The following is a 26245-nucleotide window of genomic DNA, read 5'->3' as shown; positions in this document are numbered from 1 at the left end:
CAAGAACATTCTCGTCTAATCGAGTTGCGAATGTTCCAGTCGCCGAACAATCTAGGCCGATTGTTCCAGAATTCAACGCGCGTACATAAGGGACTCCGCGTGCTGATATGCAGTCAGTCTCGCCCCTGCGCTCGATCTTGCGGTTTCGCCGACATCGACGCCCGCGACGCTCTGCTGTTTTCTCCTGTTTCCTTTTTGTTTTGGGCACAAGGTCGCCTCATTAAACGTTGAGTTTCTTCAATTATTTTTGCCTCCACAATCGTCCTTCGTGACAATATCTTCTTTATGGTCTCTTCATTAGGAGCTTCGGGGGTCAGAATGCTTCGAAGGATTGTGTACGTCTTAGCACCACAGGTCGTAGGAAAGGCTGACCGCCTTTTTGCTGAGGGAAGGCTGCTGGCTTCAAAGAACAGCGCGGTGCATTCCACGTACTCTGACAAATCTTTTGGTTTCCCTGTAGACTGACCAGTCTTCAGGTTTCCAAGGTCGCGCATTTTGGCATGGCGAAGCTGAATATGGTGACTACTTGTGCTGGAAGAAGCCAGTTCAGGTTTTACCCTCGTTGCTAATTTGTTATGAATTATGAAGTACTAAATTGGGAGTAGAAAAAGAAAGGCAAGTATTGTTCGACGCGTGTAGTACGTGCGGCTGAGATGCCAGACACCATGGGCGTACCAACCGGGTGGGGGGGGGGGGGGGGGGGAGGGCGGGGTAAGGGGGGCGCTTGCCCCCGCAGTTCTCAGAATGGGGGGCAAGGTATGCGGTTTGCCCCCCCCCCCCCCCTTGAGACAGCCGCGCATGGGTAGGGCAAACATTGGACGGCAGCAGCAGGGGATACCAAGGGCACCGCCCCCCGGCCCTTGGGGGAGGGGGCGGGGGGTCTGGTTTGCCCCCCCCCCCTCCCCAATCAAAAACAAGTTGGTGCGCCACTGCAGACACTTTTTTTTATTTTGGCGCTACCAAATCATGGCGCCGCTAGCACCATCATAACATTAAGTACTTGGAAGTAAAAGTCACCCGGCACAAACCCCTGAAAATGTGTGCCCTGCTTCTCGTAGCTTGTCGGCTTCTAGTTTAAACAACGACATTCGGCCGTGCCAAACGAAGCCGACCTTTCCTTTCTATCTCTAGCCAATCGTCGCTCTTTTTAGAGCGCAGCTCTTAGGCGCCCGTTTCCGGCTTGAGCGGCGTCGGCGTAACCAAGGTCACCCCAAGGTCACGTGACCCCCAGGGCCCGTTTTCTCGAACGCAAACCGTCGTTTAAAGTTAACTATTATCCCTAGAACGGGGAATTTTAGGTCACGTGACTGGGCGAGCAGGGGCGCCGAGGGAGAAGCAGTACCTACAAGCAAAATGGCCGCGACGTCGCTTAATGAGGGCTAATAGTTCTGCTTGGTTCTGCCGAACATTCATTTCGATCCGGCTGTTATATTAATGACGCGTTATCAACCTATTAGCACGTCAAGCAAAGCGGTAGTTCAGAGGGACAACTAAGCTAACCGACGGCAGCGTTCCGCGAACGCATCACTCTTCACCAGTCCGGGACCCAGGACATATGACGGTACATCAGCCTTGCAAGTGTTTTTATGGTGAGTAAAAAATGTTTTGCGGACAAGCGTTGGTATACGAACACGTTTAATTTGTTACACTATGCACGCCAACTCGCCAGCAGCGATTATTTTGCGGAGAAAGGGGTTATCTTCGATAAAGTCTTCGTTCCGAGTAAACAGCTGAGACATTGTACCGTTTTTTTTTCTGTTCGCAGTGCGCCGACAGCATGTCGACAGCATCGAGGTTTCTACATATCCCCGGTGGCCAGCAATTCAACGGTGACGAAAACCTTAGCTTTACGCTGAAGCAGTGCCGCTGCGTCTGGTTCTGACCGCGACGGTCGGTCGATGCATCCACCAATGGAAAAGATAGTACAAGCGCGGTATACGAATCAACCTTGCCGATGTCATCTGCAGAAGTCGCAGAAACGAGAAATAAACAAACACTTATTACAAAGAAAGTTGACGAGATCATCCTTTCGCTTTTTTTTTCGTTTTTAAAAGTGATATTAGGATTATCTTTCGTCTTATTGCGATATATAGCAAAATGCAGGTGTGCGGGTAGAGAAACCAAGGTAGCAGACGATAGTGTCCTGACCGCGAACGTCGGTTGAAAATGGACCAAGTGTCAGTATCGAAAGCTTGCGAACAGAGGCAAAAAATTATGGCATTAGACGAGAGATAGAAGTTAATTCGGGAAGTTGGGGCAAGAAGGGAACAAATTATGGGAAAATTCGGTCCTGCAGTAACTGCACACACGAGACAGCAGGAGTGGCTCGACATTGCCGATGCAATGAATGAGCAGGGAGCTCAGAGGACCGCAAAGCAGCTGAAGGAGGCGTGGCAAAACCTCCTGAAAAAATGCAGAAAGGTCTACAGCAACTACAAGAAGCATGAAGGGCGCACAGGTCAGTCGGAGGAATTTGCATATTTCGAAAAACACACTAGTTTTCAATTGTTCGCTTTAAAGATGAGTGTGTGGGGGGGGGGGGGGGGGGGGCAGGGACACAAAAAATAAACAGAACCTTTTCTGCCATGGATTATAATGCCGTGTTTGCATTTAATTTTTTTATGGCATGACTGATGACAGATATAAAAGTGAGTGTTGACGTGTAACTTTCCACTACATTCCTGTCCCTGTTCGAAAACAGTAATAAAATCAAAAGAGGCAACATCTCGAAACACTTTATTGAAATTTCCTTTAACCGTGTTTTAGTAACCGAGACACACATGAAACAGCAAAAAGTGTGGTAGACCTGAGACAGAGGAGATCAAAATGTTGAAAGCACACCACCTAAACTGTGCGTTTTCTGTTGTTTTTAAGAAAACAGTCCTAAAACTTAGGGCATTGTTGTTCATCGAACACGTCGCTGAATACCCTACACTACTGCATCCTCAAGGCACACAGAAAGCACTATGTACAAAGTTGACTGCAGCACAATTGCACGCAGCGATGTGCATGTTGGAAGGTCACTGTTGCGAGATCACTCCACTGCAATGTTAAGAAGTTACATTTCTGCCACACAGTACAAATTACTATGCTTTTATTTGATGCTTCATAATGCCGTTGGATTTCTGCTGTTTATATTCTAGCTTGGTAGTTGGTTATTGATCCCCCTCCACTCTGCAATGCCTCTGGGGCCCGGTGACTGCGGAATGAAAATCATGTGCATTCATTTCGTAGGTGCCGGCCCGAACCCCCATGAACTGACGCCCCTAATTCAGGCAGTTCTCGACGTGATCGGCGTCGACTCGCCGAACCTGTGTGGGCTGGATGTCATTGAGGGTGACACGGAAGAGTGAGTGGATTACTCTTACATCAGTCTGTATGACAAGTCAACAGCACTGGGTGCCGGGCATGCAGAACAGCTCTGTTATTAATGGTGGGACCCTAAGAAACTGATGTGAGAACAGGGAGATTGTAAAAATTGTCATAGTGCCATACACACAATATCTAATTGGAAATCAGCGCACTTTCATGTATCACTACTGCGTGATGCAGGTTAGGGATAGGGAGCCCAGGCTAGCGGACATACTGCACTGCCTTTGGGTCACTTATGGCAAGCATGTAATCGTGAATTTCTCTTCATTTTACTCATACGGCCGCATAATTGCTCTACAAACAACCTGCAAAAAACACACACAGAAGGATATGTAGCAAAATGTGCTCATTACTAACATAACTAACACCCAGACAACAGAACTACCGATGTACCAAAGGCAGATATCCGAGCAAAGAGTTGTAATACACTTTTTGATGGTTGAAGGAATGCAAGGTGGTGATATTTAGTTCTAACCTCTTAACCAACAGGTGCAACAAATAAGACGATATTCTTCCTTTGAAAAAGAAAGGTATAACCCTGTTGTTACGCATGATATTTGATTAGTTGTTGAATGAGTGAACAAACTCATCGTTTATGCTGTGACGAACTAGTGCGGAACCCAAAAAGGAAAGAGGTAGCGTTGCTGGCATCAGTTATCGGTTTAACAGCAGGATAGAAAGCCATAGCAAGAATGACTCTATACATAGCCAAGCGAAAACTCTTTTGTAGCATCGTGGATTTCGTAAACAACGAGACTTGAATGTTTGGTTTCACAACATCCTTAGGTGAAATAAATGGCAAGGTTAAGAAATTTATAAGAAAGCTAAAGGTAATGAAATACTGAAAGTTGCAACCGGTACAACGAATATTACCGTAATATCCCGAGAGACGACCCATCCCCAACAGATAGCCCATCCTGATTTGTAGCAGGACTTTCTATTTTTCAATGGCTCAAGTTGAGCTACCTTGTGAACACCGAATGTTAGCCTACCCCTTATTTTTACCTAATGTGCTATCAGTTTTGGGTGGGCAATTTCTCGGGATATTACGGTGAGCATGGATTTCTGCATGAGCACCATGTGTGTGGTCCACTCGGAGATGCTTGAAGCATCAGAGAGTTTCTGTTCTACAGTTAAGTACACTGTGGAAAAATTCCACCAACATGTCGGGGTGACAAACACTGTATGTTATACGTATGTTGCATGCACACTTTTAATAACTACAGCAAATCACTTCCTGCATATCCATTTGTCACAGCGATAGCTTGAGGCAAACGGCAGCGCCGCAGCCTCGGGCGTCAGGAAGCGGCCAAAGGGTGGCAGCAGCAGAAGAGTGGGCAGCAGCTCCCCGTGTCTTGCAGACGAGACGTTGGTGTCGGGAAGCTGAGCAGAGGTATCAGCAGCAAGCTGAGGACCAGCAGCAGATGGAGGCGGAGAACCTCCTGTTGGATAGGGAGGCAACAAAAAGAGCCATAGATGCCTACAATGCACAAATCGCTGCAGCAGATGCTGCTAAACAGTATTACACTGAAATGCTAAGGCTACAAACCTTGCAGGCTGAACTTCAAATTGAGCTTTTGAAAAAACAATTGGGAAAGGAGTAATCAGAACAGACCAAGGGGGGGGGGGGGGGGCATTAAGTTCTAAGATTTTTTTCTTTTTTTAGATTGACGAAGCAAGGGCGGATGTGAAATAATAAAAGTATCTTCTGAAATGCAAGGATTTGTGAAAACCTCAGTATGTTATGGGGTAGTCGTCCCTGGAGAAAAACACTCGACCCTATGCGACAGCCAGTAAGATGGTGCAAGTAATTTTAACGAATAATGAAATATTTTTATCGCCTCCCCAGTATTCCAGAGTACCACATTGGTATCCGACACCAGCGACAATCTAACCAGCGGAGTTTTCATACATGTGCGCAAGCCTGTCGACACGTCAAAAACATCATTGTTGGGCACTAAGGAAAGAAGCTTAACAATTCGACCCTGCTCAAAACAAAACAGCAAGTAAGCAAATAACCTAGGAAGTGCCTGCACGGCGCAAACAGTGATTATGCGTTTAAATGCATGGTTACTGGTGTGACCACTCGGTGTGCCTGATTTCTTCAAGGAGAGTGTGTCGCGGAATTTACACCGTTCAGGAACTCTGTACTCTTTTTGTTCACTTCGCGAAAAAAACAGGCATTACCATACTTCAACGTTGTTCGACAGTGATTTTATACACCCTTTACTCTTTTACTAAGTGAAATAACCAATGACAGAATTATTCCTCTTATGTACATGACCCATTAATGGCTGTTATAATCGGAACACTACTGTGACGCATACAGGTTGACTCCTCTCACCTGTAGAATACTTTTAAATATGGTAATAATACCAACTTATAGGACAGAGGCGCAATAAAATGAAATGGTATTATTTTTAAGGCTATTATTTCGCTCACCCCTATAATTACTCGCACTGAGGGCATTGATGTTCGCGTAGCCTGTAGTACGAAGACAAGCACGATGACCAACACGCAGAAGTGGGCCGAAGCTTTTCGCACAAAAGCAGCACGCACTGTTGACCGAGGCACACAACAGCAATATATTGCAGGACTTTTGCGTATGTGGTTCCATGGGTCATGCAGCAATTTCACTGTTAAACGCAGTTGCAATTATGCTGCTTGACCAACTCTAACCTTTTACAACGAGGTACGCTGCAAGACATGTCAATCAATCTTTCGGGCATTTGTTACTACATACCGAAACTGGATGAGGCGAGAATGATTCTGATCCGTGCCTGCAATGCTGTTCAGAAGAGTTACCTTGTTTGGACGCCGCCACATTACATCTTAAGTGCATGTCATTGTTGCAACCAACAAAAAACATGCTGCAATGAAGAGGGTTTGCAAGACAATATGGTTTGCAATGTTTGAGGCACTCTTTCTGCTACAATGTTCGGAATCAGGAAAGGGTACAGACGTCTTCAATATGAGGGTGGACGCCTGAGCGGCATACGACGGGCGCTGCATCGTCTCCAAGCGACGCTTTTGCAAATAAAGGTGGATAGCAGTCGCAGCACAACATCTGCTTGCTCTAATATCTGCCAATGCTTCCATTCTTTTGCAACGAGTGAATTCCGCAAAGCCTGTTTACCCTCGTATTGAAACCATACATGAAGAGTGCTTAATAAAGATTAAAATAGCTATGTTCTCCAAGGAATATGCTGGGGTTGGTTCAGCCCCTTATATCAGCTGCTGGTAAAACCACAGCCAAAAGATGCCACGAAGCATTCAAGAAAATTTATTATATGAAATCGCGTGCCACATTCAACTTGTTATTATGTTTATCCATTTACGGAGCCTGGTAAACACACAGAGAGGACAATATCTCTGTATGTTTCTCGCATTCAAGAAAATCAGTTTGAATTGAAAAGACCACATACCCACATACTTACGCTCAACAGAAGAACTGGTCGACAAGGGCACGCCGGGCCTCGTTGCTTTCTCCACGGCCGGCTGCCATGGGCTCCACAGGAACCTCAGGCGGGATGGCAGTCCCTGGCATCGCGCAGGGGTATCTCTTGGCGAGATTGTGGAGCACGCAGCATGCCACGATGAGGTCGCAGCATCTGCTTGGCTCCATGCGCAGCTCGGCGTGCAGGCAGTGGAACCTGCGCTTCAGCTGGCGTATTGTCCTGCGTGCATCATATGGATAGAATGAGTATTATTTATTTAAATTACACTAATATATTAGGGCTGAGAATATTTCATACTTTCTGAATGCTATAGCCTACCGAAAACCCGGCAATCATTTCTTATCATTGCCAAGATATATAACAGTATGTTTACATGTAGACCATATTAAACTTCCCTCGACAAATGTTCCTCATAGCTGAGTGTAAGCGAAACACAGTTTCATACAAACAGTCGTTAACATTAGCAGTCCGAAGATATCTGTCAACGACTTCCCTATAGCAACCCGAGCCCGGTGCAATTTGTCACATTTTTACGGCGAGTCCCAGCAGTGTGGAGTATTTTAGGATGTATGACAAGTAGGCGTGTAATTTCTGTAAAGGTGGGGCCGGAAAAAAAACGGCTTTGCATTTGTATCTTTTTGCTCTTCTGTATCCAGGTTGAACCAAAATATTGCCTTTCACACGTATGTAACAAATCCTGCCCCTAACGAACGAACAACGTGATATGTTCTCCAAAAAATATGTTGGAGAATATTTCACGTTTTTGTTTTTTGATACGATGCATGCGTTTTGCGTGTCTGCTTTTTATGCAACACTGCATATATGTGTCTACGTTGCACCCTTATGCAGGCCCTCGGGCTGTATAGGGGCACTGGAAAGTACAATAAATAAATATATATTCTTGGGATAGTATTTTCTTTCTTCTCTCTTTAGGTTCCGTGCAATTACTGTTTTCTGCTGGGTCTAGAGAACACAAAACTGCGTGTAGGGGCGTTACAATTAACAGTGTCTTCTGTGCTATGACAACAAAATGTTACGTTGTCTAGTGGCATTCTTTTCAATATAGCAGCCCAGTAACCCACCACGATGCGTGACTTTGTCTTACCTTTCAACAATACTCCTTGTCGTGGTGTGTGCCGTGTTGTACCTCACTTCTGCTGCTGATGATTGCGACAGGAATGGCGTCATCAGCCACGGCTGGCAGGTGTAGCCGCTGTCGCCGAGCAATAGGCCATCGTAGATGCCATCGGCCAGCTTGACTGATAGTGTGCTCTCGGTGAAAATCCGGGAGTCGTGCGTGCTTCCCGGCCATCTCGCAACCACATTGCGTATGCGGCAGGACGCGTCAACTACCACCTGTACGTTGATGGAATGGTACAGGTGGCGGTTCACGTACACCTCCTCGTGCACGCGCGGCCCCTGGATTCGAATCTGGGTGCCATCAACAGCACCCACGACACAAGGGAACCCGGCTACGTCAAAGAACTGCTCCTGCAAGGCAGCACTCTCTGCGACGTCAGGCCACCTGCATTGCCAATACATTCACAAGTTAATTTACAGCACAATACCCTAGCATGCACATTTATGCAAAGTTTAGCCGACAACATTCGTTTTTTTTTTTCTGCTTCAGTGTTCATCGTAAAAAAGAAACGTCGTAAATATCGCCAAATGCCTCGACAAAACAAAATGTTCGAGAAAAAAAAAGTGGGCCCACACCGCGGATCGAACCCGTGTCCACTTATGTATGAAGCAGACATCTTACCGCCCTATGCACGGTGTATGCCCCTATGCTATGGCATCTTTTTTTTTTTTTTTTAACCCTATGCTATACCATTGCTTATAAAACACGTAGTAACCATTCGTGTTATAGGCTCCCTGCACTGACGTCACATCGCATACTTTTGAACACCAAGTAAAAGGAGGAGAGGGAAACTGCCTTTGTAAGAATGTTGAGTGACAGGTTAATCTTCTCTAATCATCTGGCAGGAGAATAGCAATGCCTGTGCAAACCCGGGAGGCACAAAGGAGGACCCTCATAAGAGGGTAGCTCCTTCTTTCCCTCTTCTCTGGAGGGCAGTTTCGCGTATTGCGTATAGCCCTTTCCGGCCGAGGTGCACGACGGAGTGCGTATAGCTTCTCATAAACAAACTCAACACAATCTGACTTTTTTTTTTTGACTCGGAACGCTTAGGAACTCTTTACCGTATGAAGTCCCTTGCTCGACGTGCCAAAGCTACGGTGACCTGCCTCACGGACCGTGAAGCACTAGAGACTTGCACGTGGACGTAGTCGCCTGCAGTGATGAGGAAGTTGCCTGTGGCGTAGAATTGCAGAGCGACGATCACCTGCTGCTCTGCGGACAAGGCGCAGCTGCGACGCGTCGACCGCTCCAAGTCCGGGCGCAGCGTCTCCGCGAGAAACATAATTCCCGCGCGACCAAACCGGAATCGTTGCTGCAGCGCATCCTCGTCGAATTCTTCCAGCGGATCGAGGCGGTCCCGGAACACACGTTGTCGTCCCAGCATGACGACAGCGTACTGCGCGTACGCGCGGTCTCGTCGACGTCGACGCCTCGTCCCGTTCGACATCGTTTCCGTTATCAAAGTACAAATAGGTCGGCAAATCAGTTGTTAGTAAGTCCGCAGTCGGTCGGTGGGCTAATCGGTGGATCGGTTGGGCAAACGGAAGAGAGGGCAAACAGTTGAGATCAGCAGGAATCGTAGAAACGTGCGTCGCAGGGAACAAAAACGAGTCTACAGCAGCGGCGTTGCCAGACTGGAAGGGACTCGGGAGAGTTATGCGTTGTTTATGGCGAAACATATTGAAGGAAATGTTTCTTACGTCTTCAAATATTCGTCGACAAACTCTAGCATGGTAGCTAAAATTTCTTCGTAGCATCTGAAGCAAATAAATTGTTCTTCAAGTACAACATTACTATATTTTGACTTAAAATACCATACTAGAGCGATAACAACCAGCGGAAAAAGAGAATAAACAAAATGACTGGCTTGTTTCACCGATCGATGACGCATCTTACTGCCCAATCAAAAATAATTATTGTGGTTTTATATCCAGCCGTTGATTATAGTACCTAGGTACTTTTTCCTTCCTAGGTACCGTGGTTTACTAAAATGGGTTTACCATCGCTTCGAGAAAACCGGCCCAGGACACGTGACCCCCGAGGTCACGTGACCCCTCTCAAGGTCATCTCAAGGTCACGTGAACCCCGAGGTCACGTGACCCCTACGTCACGTGACCTCCCAGGTCACGTGACCCGCCAGGTCCCGTGACCCCCAAGTCACGTGACCCCCCCCCCGGTCACGTTACCTCCCAGGTCACGTGACCCCAAGGTCACGCGATCCCTCCCAGGGTCACGTGACCCTCCGAGATCACGTGGCCCCCCGGTCACGTGGCCCCCATCCCCGAGGTCACGTGACCCCCCTCCCCCCGAGGTCACGTGACCTCCTACCCCCGAGGTCAGGTGACCCCCCCGGAGCATATTAAAGAATGAGGAGAGGAGGAGGAGAAGGAGGAGGAGGAGGAGGGGTCTACCCTCCCCTCAGTACCCTTCCCTCCTCCTCCTCAAGAGCTGCGCTCTAATTCGGCGTTACAGAGAGTTGTAAACGGCTTTCACTTTTTAGAGCGCAGCTCTTAGGGGCCCGTTTCCGGCTTGAGCGGCGTCGCCGTCGCCGTCGCCGTCGCCGTCGCCGTCGCCGTCGGCGTCGCCGTCGGCGTAACCGCGCGGTGCATCATGGGAAATGTCCCATAATGCACCGCGCGAGCCCCCCACCGGGGTCACGTGACCTCGTGGGGGGTCACGTGACCCCCCGAGGTCACGTGACCCCCCGAAGTCACGTGACCCCCTCCTCGAGGTCACGTGACCCCCGCCGATGTCGCGTGACCCCCCGATGACGTCATCGTCACTGATGACGTCACCGGCATCCACATCGTCATCGTCATCATCACTGATGACGTCACCGGCATCCACATCGTCATCGTCATCATCACTGATGACGTCACCGGCATCCACATCGTCATCGTCATCATCACTGATGACGTCACCGGCATCCGCATCGTCATCGTCATCATCACTGATGACGTCACCGGCATCCACATCGTCATCGTCATCATCACGGATGACGTCACCGGCATCCACATCATCATCGTCATCACTGATGACGTCACCGGCATCCACATCGTCATCGTCATCATCACTGATGACGTCACCGGCATCCGCATCGCCATCATCACTGAGGACGTTACCGACATCCGCATTGTCATCGTCATCATCACTGATGACGTCATCAGTGACGTCACTGATGTCGTCACCGGCATCCGCATCGTCATCGTCATCATCACTGATGACGTCATCAGCGACGTCACTGATGACGTCACCGACATTCGCATCGTCATCGTCATCATCACTGGTGAAGTCATCAGTGACGTCACTAATGGCGTCATCGGTACCCGCATCGTCATCGTCACTGATGACGTCATCAGTGACGTCAGTGAGGACATCATCGGCATTGGGGGTCACGTGACCCCCAAGGTCACGTGACCCCCCCTGGTTAGTTTAACCCCCCCCCCCCCAGTGCCCTTCCCTCCTCCTCCTCAAGAGCTGCGCTCTAATTCGGAGTTACAGGGAGTTGTAAGCGGCTTTCATTTTTTCTCCAGCGTATCACTGAGGCGTAGAGCATGATCATGATCTGCACAACACCGTGTCTCTTCGGCTATTTCGTCTTCAGTCTGCCCCTTTCTCTTTCGAGGCATTGTGAAAATTACGGCGACATCCAGTAGTCATCTCATCCCGCACATACGCGCGACGGAGACAAAAGGGCGGCACGTGATCCTCAATCGCCCAAGCAAGCGTAAGCGTTCTGACGTGGCAACCTGAATTCTTTAGGTGGTAGAATGAAAAGACTGAAAAAAGATGATACAGTATTTAAAGTTGACTTTATCAGCGCATGTTGCTGAAGAGTCGGTGTTGAACTTTAACTTGCTTCAGAACACCAAAATAGAATGCAGCGTTCTATCCAGGTAAAGGCCTCACTTATCCGAAGTTGCACAACTTCAAATAAAATGCCTTCCCGTTGCAAGCTCCTGCCACATAGCGCGTGCGATGACAGCCCTTCTTCGAATACGAAATTGCCATTTGGAATTAAATCTATGCATCACATACGGAAGGCATGTTGCCAAAAGTACGCTGCGCGACACTGCTATGTTAAGGTGACTAAGGAGCATTTTTTCAATTTACTTCGCAAGGATATGGAAAAGGGAACCAAAGTTACAGCTTGAGTTTGTGCACATAATAAGTACTTTCCACCACAACAGCAGTTTGGACGACACTCTTTCAATTCCGAGACAAAACCACAAAGTACAGAAGACATCTCGTTCACACTAAGAGTATTGTGCTACATACAAGCCGCGCTGCGGTTCGGTCTAGTGTTGCGAAATAGCTATTATAAGCTAGATTGACTCTAGAGTAGTGGTGTAAGCAGATAGGTGCTCAGTATCTGTTATTAAGTAGAAGGTCATCGATTTCACATATTGCTGCTGCACTAGATGACCACATGACAAACAATTTGATTGTTTCTGAACACCAAAAACTACCGCATATATGCTAGTCTACGAAAAGGGTCCCGCACTTGGTTGAAATTACCTTTAGCGATGTAAAATAATAAAAGAAAACGAAGTTTCCCGATGAAACTGTGGGAATAGATACAGCAGGATCCAACGGACTACATAAAGCACACTAAACGACAGGAAACGTCAAATAAAGGAAAGCTTACATCTGGATGCCGTGGTTGCGAGCACGACGATTATTCTCCAGTCCGTGCTGTACATTTTGAGAAATTAACTGTTACGCATGTTTCATGCACTCCTTAATATGTGTCCAAGACGCTTCAACTCACAAGATATACTAGAACTTGCGTGAGGTACAAAAAAGCGGTAGAGCGCTCTTTTTGTGCTTTGCAGCAGACGGACGTCAAAACGCGAGAGCTGTTTGACATTCCTGCTATGAGGTTCATATTCCGCTGATTAAATTGAGACGAGCCTCTTTCTCTCACTCAGCCCTTGGTGATAGAATAACAACCCCACCTCGCTTCTTTGTTCCTAGCAAACGCTGTTATATTTTTCCGGCGTTTTATAGGAACAAGGAACACGCTGAGCTTAAGAGGGTCGCCGCTTCTGTTCAGCGTTGTCCTTTCAGTTCGCTTTTTTTTTCTTGTGAGGCCTTATGACGACGAATAGAGTACCTTCAGCAAGCGATTATATATACACCATATAGTGAATAAATTAATTCATAATACTGGCTACACCTTCTCTATCGGACGGTAGCTTGCATTGCCAGCCTAGAAACGTTTACACTTCTGTCGAAAAATCCACCATACCGGGTCTGGTGCGTCCTGGTGTAAACACCAGAGTCACTAATGTGTTTTGGTGTGCACATCGCTAACGTGCTTTGGAGTGCGCATCAGGCCCACCAGATGTGTTTGGTGTGCACATGTCACACCATCTTTACATGAGCTTAGCCGATGTCAAGGAACTTTTAAATCCGTCGTGTATTTAATCCTATAAAATCACAATGAAATCGTTTCTGACGGACTTGGTACGCTCAAAGTTGTGCAAGCAAAGATTACCATTCAAGAGGGAGCACATCCTATTCTTGAGAAGTACCCAGTGCCCAGATTGGGGGATATTTATTTATTTATTTATTTATTTCAAATACCCTCAAGGTGGTAATATATTGAAGAGGGGAGTGGACATTAAAATCATAATTACAATGTGCACATGTTAGTTAGAACTCTCTTAAAGGGACCATGAAATGACCTTTTTACTTTTTCCAGATAACTTTTACATTAAACCGTCAATGTTCACTGAATGCCGAACAGGCATCCGTTTTCGTCTCGGTTTATTAACTTCTACACAAAAAATTATTGAAATATCGACTTGTTCATTCTCTCCAACTGACCGCAAAACAAGCCGTGACGTAGGCCGTTTCCGGAACCGGAAGTTCTCTCGGCAGTAGGAGAATGGGAGTGTTAGCGGCAACGAGTTGGGGTGCGCCGGTAGGTTTTACTGCGCTGATGTCACCGACGTATTTCCTGAATCGGCGCCTCTCATCGCCGCATCGCAGCTGGTCGAAATTCAATGAGATATGTTGCGCTACAGCGACAGCATGGGACTAGTCCCATACGCCGGTATGCCTGTTGGGAAGTGCAGCGAGTCTTCCGGTGAAGACTCCAGAAGTCAACCACCCTGTCATTGTTGGCAGAAGGGCCGGCCCGTGTCAGTCGTTTGCAAAGCGACGTAGATGGCGTTTTTCGCGGCCTCGGAGATGCAGGAGCGAGCCGACGTTAAAAAAGATACGTTTGAACTACGAGTGTCAGCAAGAGCCACGTAAATACCTGTTTACACTCGGAGCGGACGCGCGCGCTTGATGGAAGTGCTGTATTCGCGCTGTTTGTAAGCGCTTCGGGACCGTTCTTTTACGATTGCAACTCGATACTGACGCGACACTCGGCAAAGAAAGGTTGGACCGGGGTTGTACGTATACCTCCCACGAACTGTTATAGCTCGACAGTGACGTGCAGTCTGTCAGAATAAAAATGGCATACCAATAACAAAGTGTACATACCGTGTTATGAAGGTAATCCATGCGGCGTTTATTTCAGCTCTATATCACACAAAACAAGAAGATAGAATCGACGAGAGTCCCTTTTCGACGAGTGTTCGTCAACGCTGCCTCGGAAAACAAGGGGAAGAGATTGACCTCACCTCTTAATCTAGAATTGAGGTCAGTGATCAAGCTGTAATACGGGAAGGGTCCACAAGGGTCGCGCGGGCATATTCCATTTAGCACGCCAGCCGGTCGTAGGCAGACGGTCTTGCGACGAAGCAACGCAGCGCCGAGTCGGAATGCCTGCTAGGCCTATATTCTGAGCAGCTCGCTTCGTCGGAGTCGGTGGACCCAGCGTTCTTGTTCGTCGTGGTCTGTTTTAAGTACTGTTTTCTTGCTGCTTGAAGTCGGCACGCGCGGGAAGAACACGTACAAAAATAAACGTTCAGTCAGTCAGAGTTTTGAGAGGAAGGAAAACAAAGAAAATAAATGTTCGTCGGTCGCCCTCACCCAAGTAACTGTCGGCCCTGCCCTACTGCGCACGCGCAGTAGTTGCTTCGTTTACCACACGATAGATGGCGCTTGGCTCTCAGCATTATCAAATTTGGCAATTTTCGCCACACATCTCTAATTATGCTACAAAATGTGGATCTGAATATTATTTAACAAAACTTTTAGGAAACATTCGCCGGCTATTTATTGTTAACGATCGCGGTGCTGGTGAGGTAGGCTCTTACCCAATAGGCGACCTGGATTTGGCTGACGTGCTCCATTTCCGCGGATGCATCGTAGTGAACAGGCGAAGGAAGGAAGGCGCAAAAGAGTCCAGTTTTCTTTTAAAAGTTCTATAGCAAATAATTTTTTTGGCTCTTTATTTTTGTGTTTTTGTGTTTCTTTTCACACATTGTACGACGTGCGGTGGATAAAATTCGATTTTAAAATCATTTCATGGTCCCTTTAAACAAAACAATATCACTAATGTTAGCTATTGAGGCGGGAAGGTGGTTCCAATCCAATGATGTGGGCAAAGCTTTCGAGTGGCGTCAAGTTCAATAAACTGGACCTGAAAGACGCGTATCAGCAAGTAAAGCTCAAACCTAAAAGTAAAAAAAAAATATAAAAAATAAAATCTTGTGAAATTTAACATTTTAAAAGGACTTTTTATATACACCAGACTACCGCTTGGGGTATCTTCAGCTCCTGCAACTTCCCAGAGAGATGGAAAATCTGCTGCAGAGCATCCGACGTATCGTCGTATACTTCGACGACATCCTCGTGACTTGGCTCATCAACAAGGACCATCTGAAGAATCTCGAGCGAGTACTGCAGCGTGCAGAGGACGCCGGTGTAAGTTTCAAGCTAAATAAATGCACCTTCATGGCCTCTGAAGTGGAATACCTCGGTCATGTAATTGAAGCAGAAAGACCGACATCAGCGCCACAAAAAATAAAAGCTGTTGTAAATGCTCCGCGACCATTTCATTTGAAGCAGCTTCAAAGCTACCTTGGGCTCATCAACTAATACCAGCGTTTTCTTCCCAATTTGCTCTCATTTCTTCGACCGCTGTACGACCTCCTCGCTGCTCATACAACATGGCGATAAAAGCAAGAAGAGGAGAATGTTTTTGTTGCGTCGTTGGGGAAAACGTACTTGTCACGAAGTCGCATATTGTTTGTTAACTGATAAGGTTACATGTTGAGTCTGAACCTCATGGCGGTTGCATGGAACAAGAATGGCGCGGCGTGCGCGGGCAGTCCGCCGGAAGACGCTGGCACCCTGGTGGTCAAATACCCATATGCAGCACTCCCCCAAACCAGGAACAATGGCGCAGCGTGCGCGGGCAGTCCGCCGGAAGACGCTGGCACCCTGGTGGTCAAATACCCATATGCATCACTCCCCCAAACCACCCACACTAGCTATAAGTCTATCCGGTCTGGTGCCTTGCGTGTTCGATCAAAGCGTCGTAGTGGGGCAGATTGAATTTAAGGTCGGCTGTCCGGCATACTGTCGAAAAAGCTGGGGTCGGGTGGCCAATTCACAGAAATCTCTGGTACAGTCAAGTTATGGTGTCGGGGGCGCAACTGGTCGATGTGGCGCCTCATTGAGCCGTGGTGGGTCTCTACTATAGCCATACGGTTTCCCAAAACCTTCGAGATGACTCCCGGCACCCAACGCTCACCAACTCCGTAGTTCTTTGCGAACACAGAATTCCCTTCTTTGAGGTTGCCGAGTCCTTTCGTGTCGTCCTTTGCCTCGCTGGTCGTCATGGTGGCGAGGTCCATGCGAACGTTTGGGCGGAAGCCGAGCATCAGCTCTGCTGGATATTGGCCTCGTGTGGCCGATGGAGCGCGGTGACGCGCGAGCAGACATCTTGCCAAACGTGTGGTGAGGGAACCTCCCCAGAGTTTCTTCAAGCCATCATTGACCGTCCTTACGGCACTCTCTGCAAGCCCATTCGGTTGTCGGTAGTAAGGTGCAGTCCTTAAATGGCGGGAACCGTTCAGGGATATGAGCTCGGAAAATTGTTATCCGGTGAATTGTGTTCCATTGTCGGACACCAAGCAAACAGGCAGTCCAAAACCCCTACCGAAAAAAAAATTATATGATTCAATATAAGAACTGATATGAAATATCCAAAAACTGATATTCGACATATGAAACTGATACGAAATATCCAAAAACTGATATGCGGTATATGAAACTGATATGAAATATTCAAAAACTGATATGTGATATATGAAACTGATATGAAATACCCAAAAACTGATATGCGACATATAAGAACTGATACGCGACATATAAGAACTGATATGCAACATTTGCCAAGTCATATGATTGTGTCCAATCAACATATCAAAAATAAATTCTTTTTTTTTTCAGTATACGACTTGCCGCTCGAAAAAACAAGCACGTGGCTTCGAACCGCAGAGGAGCGGCTTGATTTACTGGCTTTCAAATAACTACGGCATGAGCGTTTACTTTTTGTTTAAGAGATTCATCCCCTGAGCCGTTCAAAATACTCTCAGAGGTATGACATTGCAGAACATTCGAGTGCACACCGGAAACCCTGTAAACTGGGGTTCCAGTCTGCACTCGAAAGTGACCCCCATAAGGCGGCTGCCATTGTACGCAAATTTGACCACTCGTCACGTGACCAAACCAAATACGTGACGTCTCAGGAAAGATGGCAGCGCCCACGCAGCGGCTGGTCCCAGCTGGGCCGGAGCTTGTCGGATACTTTGTTCGTCGTCGTTCGCGTCCGCGAGTTGGTTTCAGACGCGGAAGCCGTCATGTGAGGCCCGTCGAGAATGACTTCAAAGTTCAGCGTGGTGTCTGACGTAGGTATAACGTTAAAATAAGGAGGAACGGGGTGAATTTCGCTGGTGACCGATGGGGATATTACCACGAAAGAGACAATCGGCTCTACCTTGTCCGGACCTCGGATTGATTCGGATACCGCAAGTAAATTTTAAAGCGACGTTTCTGTGCACTCATTGCCCATCGGAATCGTCGAGGTCTGCAGTGAAGCGTGTGCAAAGTACCTGGACACACAGTTTAGCGACGGAAATTGCGTGAGTCGTGCTTGGCAGTGGGCAATCGTGGTGCCGCTTCGTTCAGATGACCGAAAGCTCACTTTGGTTGTGCGGCGCACCGAAGAGCTGCCTCCAAGCTGGTAGTTCCTCGGCCGTGCTTTAGGTGATGCTGTGCTGCTTCCTAAATTGTTCTGGCGTAGACGTGCTCTTTCACGGAGCACAGGTGTTGCAGTTGGTATTGATTCCGCTGGTATGTAGCACGTTTCGTGGACACAAGTTTCATCAACACTCACTCCGTGAATTGCAAGCTGTATGGACATTTCATCACGCGTGTTACCTACCCTGTCCACACGTTCATGCCGCTTTGCGACGACAGTCTGCAGCGGCTCATTACCAGGAAAGTGGTTCCACATTCATTTTAGTTTAGTTCGTCCACGGCAGTCGCCAAACCCCGATGGAGAAGATTTATTCGGACAGAATGCCACTAAAGCAATGCAGCTTCTTTAGTGGTCAGGATAGACCCTCGTCTGTCAGTTTTGTTATATTGTCACGGATGCTCGCTCCAGTCACACCTTCTATCAATATTTACTATTCTGGAAAGTTCCAGGTCACGCTCAGCTGTCATCGTATGTTCTGGTGGAGGTGCTGGATACTTTATCCATAGCCCTTCACTCTGTGTGCACCCTGGCGGCTCGTCAGCCGAGTTTCTCGATAACGGGACGCGGGTGGCCGACCATCCCGTGTCTCTAACCCCGGCGAGCCGTGAACAAACTCCTAACACGAGCGCGGCAGAAAACCTGCAAGACGGGCGAGTACCACAAGGGCGAACCTCGGAAATACGCCACAAAGAACATGAAATCCGAACCAATCGCTGCTACCAGCAAGAACAACCGGAATTCTGTCTTATGCCAGAGAAACTGAAGCTGATTAAGCCAACAATGACAAACCTGTAGCAGCAAACCGTGTCCGCTTTCACCATTATTTGCATGCCCGTAGCACCTCACACTCCGACGATATTTTATGCAAGGTGTATGAAGACGTCGAGGGCTGGGTTGAACAACATGACTGTGTCGCTTGCCGCAGTCGATGGACAAACAACCAACTCCTGCAGAACCTATAGACCTTTCCAACAAACGCCTTCTGCGAGCTGCCATCTTTTCTTACTGGGCTGTTCAACGCCTTCTGAGCACGCGCAATAGCGCCTCTTGCGAAAAAATCGTACGCCGCGCCTGCGTAACAGTCCAGTGACTCGACATTTTTCGCCTGGGCGATAAGCGATGGAAAGGTCTATACTTCGCGTGGAAGAAAGCGCCAGGCATTGGTTTAGGACCACGAATTTTCCTTAACGTCTTGGGAAGTTTGCGAGATCGAGCTTAAGTGCACGTTCATCAGCCAACGTTGATGAGAGATAGCCGAGTTCCTCTTTCTGTCCAGGACACGGCCCCAACAAGACCGTCACCGCCATCGTCACCGCCAACAAGACCGTCACCGCCATTGCACCTGATCAAGCACCCACGCCAACCCTGATGCTACACGAGACAAGAAGCTAAGAATCCCATGCCTCTCATGTGAGGGACAACACCTTCGGCAGCTTTGTCCGCACCCCACGACAGCAGTCGAAGCATTCATATCACCGAGGCTTCCAACATTGAATGTACACTGCAGGCCCGAGCCTGTAACTATCAACAACTCCCCAGCATCTCTACACTCGAGTCGTCCAGCTGCAACTTCGATCCCAGCCTCCCAGGCATCCACGACATCATCCACGACATTGTCCTGGAGGATACCAAAAAGCTACTTCCTACCATCAGTTGCCCGGCTTTTATTTTTATTGCCAAGATTGTTTCGGAACAAGTCCAACAGGCATTTCAACTGGAGATTCTTCGAGCAAAGCGGCATCTGACGAACCGAGGGCGACTCGTGCCACAAAGTCACGACGACCGCCACCGGCTACCCGTTTGTATTCAATGCCAATTCAACGAGACACCCCAACGCCGAAGCATTCCTTACATCGGGAAGAACCAGTGGAAGTCCGTGCTGAACAAAGTGCACCGAGGAAAATGGAGGTGCTGCTAATGGTCGACCAAAAACCACTCTGCTACCACTGCGTGAGGCCGACCATGTCTACTGGAGGTGCCCGTACCAATGGATTGGCCCGCAGGGGTTCGTGCCGAACGACCCTCGACCACGTCTTGAGGAGCATGCGCGGGACATTGAGGGCTATCTTTGGCAGCCCTTGTCGCTAGTGCCGAGATTACCCCGAAGCTCCTGATCCCCATCACCTCAACGGGAGGTAAGCACGACAAAGCAGGTCAGCGGCAATGCAAGGACAGTTGATTTAAAGTCGGTTGTTGTCCAAGGACAGGAGGAGGAGGAATAAACTTTATTATAACTTGAGCAGACGAAAGCTTGTGGGTCGTCCCCAGGTGGGTGGCTGCCTCAGTCCAGGATGCCATGGTCCCGCGCTGCCAGTCTGGCCCTGTTCACCAGTCGGGACTGGTCCTCAGGTTTTAAGCTGGTCAGCTGGTCCTCCCACTGCTCCGCGGTTGGTCGGGAAATGGGGGGTATGGAGGTGTTGTGCATGCACTCCCATACCATATGGTAGAGAGAGTTAGGCACTCGACAGTTTTTACAGTCGTAGTCATATTGAGTTGGGTACATTGCGTGAAATAATGTGCCGTGCGGGAAAGTGTTAGTTTGTAGCTGTCTAAGTGTCACGGCGTCCTCTCTGGATATTGTAGGGTGTGGGGGAGGGTAGGTTCTCCTCCCTAGTCTGTAATGCGCTAGAATGTCGGTGTATCTTTTTGGAACGCCCTCGTCTGTATCCGCTGGAGCACGGTCGCCCAGCGAGGTAGCCCGGAGAGAGTGTTCTCGGGCAGCGGCATGCGCCGCTAGATTACCCGCTAGGGTTTCATGTCCTGGGGTCCAGACTATGACTATTTCGGGGGGATCTTTGATTTTTTTTAACGTTTCGAGGGCCAATCGTGATATTCGGCCTAGTTGGTAATTTCTGCAGGCGGCTTGTGAGTCTGTTATTATCGTGAGGAGTTCCTTGCCTGTCGTCGCCGCAAGAGCGATTGCTGTCTCCTCTGCTGAGTCCGTGTCTGGGGTCCTCACGGAGGCCGCCGCGATTTCTTCTCCCTTGTTGTTTACCACGCTAATCGCGTGTGCTTTCTTTCCCTTGTATTTCGCTGCGTCTGTGTACCGCACGCGGTCATCGTCTCTCTCGTAGGTCTTTCTCAGTGCTCTCACTCTTGCCATTCGTCGTTCTTTGTTGTGTTCTGGATGCATGTTGCGAGGAATGGATGCAACTGTGATATTGTCTCTTAGTTGTAATGGAATCCTTTGCTTACTTCTTGACTCGTCTTCGATTCCGTAGCCCAGTCTTCTTAAGGTGTCCCTGCCTGTACTGGTGAGCTTAAGTCTTTCAACCTGGCTCACCTTGTGTGCTTCTGCCAGCTCTTCCCATGTGTTATGTAAACCCAATCGGAGTAGTTTCTCTGTGGAGGTTGTTGGGGAAAGCCCCAAGGCCAGTTTGTATGTCTTGCGAATGAGTGTGTTAATCTTCTCGCGCTCGCTGTTTTTGAGCCCCAGATACGGGGTCCCGTACGTTATTCTGCTGATGACGAGTGCTTGAATGATTCTCAAAGTGTCTTGCTCCTTGAGGCCGTGGTTTCTGTTTGTTACCCGTTTTACTAGGTGCGTAACTTGTGTGACTGTTTCTTGGAGTTTTTGCACTGTGGTGATCCCTGCACCATCCTTCTGAAATACTACTCCCAGGACACGGAGCACGTCGACTTGTGGGATGTTATCTTCATGTAGAGTTAGTACGGGGTCTGGTGTTTCCGGTGGAGGACGACCTCTCGCCCTCTTTTTTAGCACCAAAAGTTGCGATTTATCCGGAGCGCACGAGAGACCACAATCTTTCAAATATCTCTCGGTCCTGTTCACCGCTTCTTGCAGAGCGTCTTGCTGCATTCCTGCCGACCCCGACGTCGTCCATATGGTAAGGTCGTCCGCGTAGATTGCATGGCTGAGACCTTTAATGTCTTTTAGAAGGAGCGGTAGACCCCTCATTGCAATATTGAAAAGCAACGGCGAGATCACCGATCCCTGAGGGGTTCCCTTTTGTGGAGCCTTGATCTGTTCGGTCCTTAGGTTTCCCAGGCCTATGGTCGCTGTCCGGTCTGTGAGAAAGTCACGGACGAAATTGTAAGTCTTTTGGCCGCAGTTTGTCCTTTGTAAGCTGTCTAGCACCGCACTGTGGGAGATGTTGTCAAACGCCCCTTTGACGTCCAATGCTAGAATTGCGCTCTTGTGCTGCGTGCTGAGGTTGTCTATTACATCCTCTTTGAGTTGAAGAAGGATGTCTTGGGTCGATAGGAGAGGTCTGAATCCAAACATCGTGTTAGGGAGGAATTCGTTCTCCTCGAGATACGGGGATAATCTGTTGTGTACCATGTGCTCGAATAGCTTTCCCACACACGATGTGAGGGATATTGGTCTCAGGTTCTGCACAGTGATCGGTTTGCCCGGTTTTGGGATCATTGTCACATCCGCGTGTTTCCAGCATGCCGGTATCTTCCCGGTCTCCCAGCTCTCATTGATGTGCTTAAGGAGACACTCCGTGGCTCTGTCGTCCAGGTTACGGAGCGTCTTGTTGTTAATTCTGTCCCTTCCTGGGGTCGTGTTTCTCGTCAAGTTCCTGAGCGCCGCCACTATCTCTGCCCTGCTGAAGGGTTGATCCAACTCTGGGTTGGATTTTCCCTCGTAGTCCAGGTGAGTGATCGTCGTCGTCTGTTGTTGTTGGTTGCCAATGTATTTTTCAGTGATGGCTTCGAGCACGTCTTCCTCTGAACCCTGATAGTTGTGGATGAGGCGTTGAATATGTTGGCACGTGACCTTCTTTGACTCGGTCTTTGCCAGCAGCGACCTAAGTATTGCCCATGTTTTGCGATTGCTCAGGGTACCCTGTAGCCGGTCGCATAGCTGATTCCAGTTTTGTATTCCGAGTTTCTCTGCGTACTCCTCAGCTTCCCTGGTCAACAGGGCAATGCGGACCTTGAGCTTGCGGTTTCTCTTTTGTTTCTTCCATCTTTTTAGGAGGCCCTGTCGGGCCTCCCAGATGTGGAGTAAGTGCGGGTCAACTTCGGGGTTGTCCGAAGTGAGTTGTATCGTCTTTGTGTGCTTGGTTACCTCTTCCATCACTTGCCTGGTCCATTCTTCAATATCGTCCATGTCCGCTGGGTGTTCCACCTTTCGGAACGCGGTCCAGTCCGTGATCTTCGCTTGTCCCGTTCTCAATGGAGTCTTGTTGTGTCGGAGTTCGGTTTGAATTATATAGTGATCGCTTCCTAGGGTTTCTTCCAGCCTTGTCCATTCGATTTGCCGTATGCCCTTCGAGAAAGTTAAGTCGGGGCTTGTGTCCCTGGAGATGCTGTTTCCAATCCTGGTTGGACACTGAGGGTCGTTCCACAGCGTCAGTTGGTGGTGCTGAGCCGCGTTGTGCACATCCGTGCCCTTCTTGTTGGTTTTGTGGTATCCCCACGCTACATGCGGTGCGTTGAAGTCCCCAACTACGAGTATCTTCTGCCCTTTGGTAACTTTCTTTACCTCCCTCAGGAACTTGTCCAAGTCCCTTAGGTTGTCCGAGGGCGGGCTGTAAACATTCAGGATAAATAGACTCTGTAATGTCTTCTTTTGTGGTATCATCTCTATCAAAGTGTGCTCAATTCTGTGGCCGATTTGGTGTTGTTGTGTTGTGTGGTGTTTCTTGGTGAGGATGGCTGTCCGGTTTTTTCCTTCGGCTATGTGTGTCTCGTAGCCCCGTATCTTTATGGTGTCTGTTTCTGTTTCTTGTAGCGCGATGATATCCGGTTGATGAAGGCTGATAAATTGTAGTAGATTTTGTCTTTTCCGGTTAATCGATCGGCAATTCCACTGCCAGATTTTGAGGATTTGGGCCGCGTCTTTCTTTCCCGTCTCTTTACTCTCCATTGTGGGTTCTGATCGTTTCTTCTGTCAGCGCATCCCCTCCTGGCGACGTTTTCGGCTTCTTTCGGGCTTGTTCCCTTTCCTTCTCAAGGTCGGAAATACGTTGGTTGAGCTCATCACCCATCTTGCCCATCTGGGCATTGAGGGTCTCCCCCATTCGATCAATCTTGGCGTTGAGGGTCGTACTCATTTGGATGATGGTTGGATTAACGTTTTCAAAGACCTTATTCACGGTTTCCATCATTTTGCTCATTTTATGTTCAACTGCTTTTGTCATCTGGCTCATTGTCTGATCAATCTTCTGATCGATCCTCTCATCTAATTTGTTCATGTGATATTCCATTTTTTGTTCGAGGTCCTCCGGCAGAGGTGTCGGAGCTCGCGGCGGTATTTGCGGCAGTTGTTGCTGCTGTTTCTGCATCTGCTCTATAAACTGTTGCAGTTTCTGCTCTAGGGCCTGTTCCCTAGCCTTCGCTTTTTTTTCGTTGTTTTCTAAGCGCCAGATAAGCTCCGCGTTCTGTTTCTTAAGTGTGTCTATGGTCTGCTCGAAATGTGCGTTACTTGAATCCTGCTGCGTGACCGGCAGTGGGGGAAATGGGTCTGGAGCATTGGGAGAGTGGGACCCCAGCTGGGGCCAGCTCACCACTCTGTCCTGCGGCAATGACGTCCGTTGCTGCTGCTCGAAAGGGCGGTCGTTTGCACCTCCCGTCCAAGCGGCTTGTTTACTTTGCGATTTGCTTCTTTCCCTTACGTGTAACGGTGGGGGACTTGGTTTGAGTCGTTTCTGGCATTCCTTGCTTGCCGTTTCGTGGGGTTGGTAGCACAGCTTGCACTTAGGCTGACACTCGTGATTGTCTTGAGGATTTTCCGCTCCGCATCGGTTGCACCTGTTTGTGTCCGGGTTGGGACAGACGTCCTGTCTGTGGCCGACATTCCCGCAGGCTCTGCAGTACTGCACGGATCTGCGGTGGGGCCGGCATCGGGTGAACACGCTACCCGCTTTCACGTAGAATGGCACGTGCGGTCCCTCAAACGTGAGTAGCGCCGAGCTGGATTTTCCGAGCATTCTTGCGTGCAGAATGCTGTAGCCGTTGACTGAGATAAGTTCTTTAAGTTCCTCTTCTGTTGTTCCTGCTTCTATTCCGTGCACCACTCCTCGTACGGTGCCCGGGAGCGGTTTTAGGTAAGGCATGAGTTCGTACAAGGCCGCGCCTAGCTGTATCTGGGTGATCATGCTCAGCTTCATGGCGTAGTCCTCGTCCGCAGTACTTGCGATGATCAAGTTCTGAGCCCAATGCGTCTGGATCGTCACATTCGAGTAGAAGTCTTTGAATGGAAAACCGCCTGCTGTGGCGATGCCTTGCGTGAGGCTTTTATCAGACCACGAAGAAAGCTTGAGGCCCGTTCTTGGTCTGTATACTACCTTGTATTCATCCTCTGGTAATGGTGGCAACATGCGTTTCCTTGGTGGCGTGTTGTTGCCTCCGCGGGTTCTTCCGTCCCCGCGTCGCTGTTGCTGCAGTTGGTTGTTGGTCGGTTGCATCTTTGGGTTGGTCAGCCCACTCGTATCTTCTTTTAGATTCTGGGCGCTGTTCGCCTTGCTGCTTCCTTTTATGCGGTTCTCATCCGCTGTTTTCTGGCTTTTTCTTTCTTTGAGAACTTCGTACCACGGGCCAGGCTGGCTCAGCGTCCTGCCGCTGTTTTCATCGAACTCCATGTGCGTGCCGCTCGTTCTGGTACTCGCGCTGTTCTCCATGTCTATCTCGTTGTTCATTCCCTGCTTTGTTACTTGCGTATGTATCATGCTTGCGGGGCCCGAAGGCCCGCGCGCAAAGCGGGTTTCGGCGTTGGGTCTCGCTTATTTCTTTCTCTCGGCGGGTGCCCCGTGTTCGAGTATAGCCAAGATGGCGACCGCTTGTATTCCTGGTGAGGCTTAGCTCTCCGCATACGAGGTAGATCTTTCCAAGGTGGAAATTTGGCCGAAAAATTCACTCACTTGTGCAGCTGTGGTATCCCTCGGTGCCGCTTTTCTTGGTGAATTGAATGACACTGAAGATTATAAGGATATTTTGGTACTTTCGCGTTAACTGCCTAAAAAGGGCAGGAGCCCATGTGGAGCAATTCTGCTTCGCTCGGCCCCCTGGTGTCTTTTTTTCGTCCAAGGACAGTACCTAATAATTTGCTGACACCAGTTATCTGTGTCCACTCCACGAAGCACACAATTTCCAACTTTGAGGGAGAATGCCGCTAGTGACCTGAAAAAATAG

At 48.7% G+C, this 26245-nt stretch overlaps 2 protein-coding genes across 2 annotated transcripts; both read right to left on the bottom strand.

Annotated features, from left to right (window-relative positions):
• Positions 1 to 7931: 7931 nt before the first annotated feature.
• Positions 7932 to 9436, bottom strand: LOC120839111 (putative nuclease HARBI1). The gene is made up of 2 exons (XM_040209338.1): positions 9033 to 9436; positions 7932 to 8355 (listed from the first exon to the last, which is right to left on the bottom strand). The coding sequence occupies exons 1-2, from the start codon at positions 9416 to 9418 to the stop codon at positions 7932 to 7934; spliced, it is 810 nt and encodes a 269-aa protein (XP_040065272.1). The 5' UTR covers positions 9419 to 9436.
• Positions 9437 to 20618: 11182 nt separating this feature from the next.
• LOC121837465 lies at positions 20619 to 25734 on the bottom strand (the record flags this gene model as incomplete). The annotated part of the gene is made up of 2 exons (XM_042293069.1): positions 23975 to 25734; positions 20619 to 23871 (listed from the first exon to the last, which is right to left on the bottom strand). Coding segments are annotated over exons 1-2 (5013 nt in total), but the record flags the coding sequence as incomplete, so codon positions are not given.
• Between the last annotated feature and the right edge of the window lie 511 nt (positions 25735 to 26245).

The sequence above is a fragment of the Ixodes scapularis genome, unplaced genomic scaffold (genome assembly GCF_016920785.2).
Source record: "Ixodes scapularis isolate PalLabHiFi unplaced genomic scaffold, ASM1692078v2 PGA_scaffold41__6_contigs__length_2269736, whole genome shotgun sequence".
Lineage (NCBI taxonomy): Eukaryota > Metazoa > Arthropoda > Arachnida > Ixodida > Ixodidae > Ixodes > Ixodes scapularis.
Note: the sequence above shows the minus strand (reverse complement) of the source record. Positions and strands in the feature narration are given on the sequence as shown.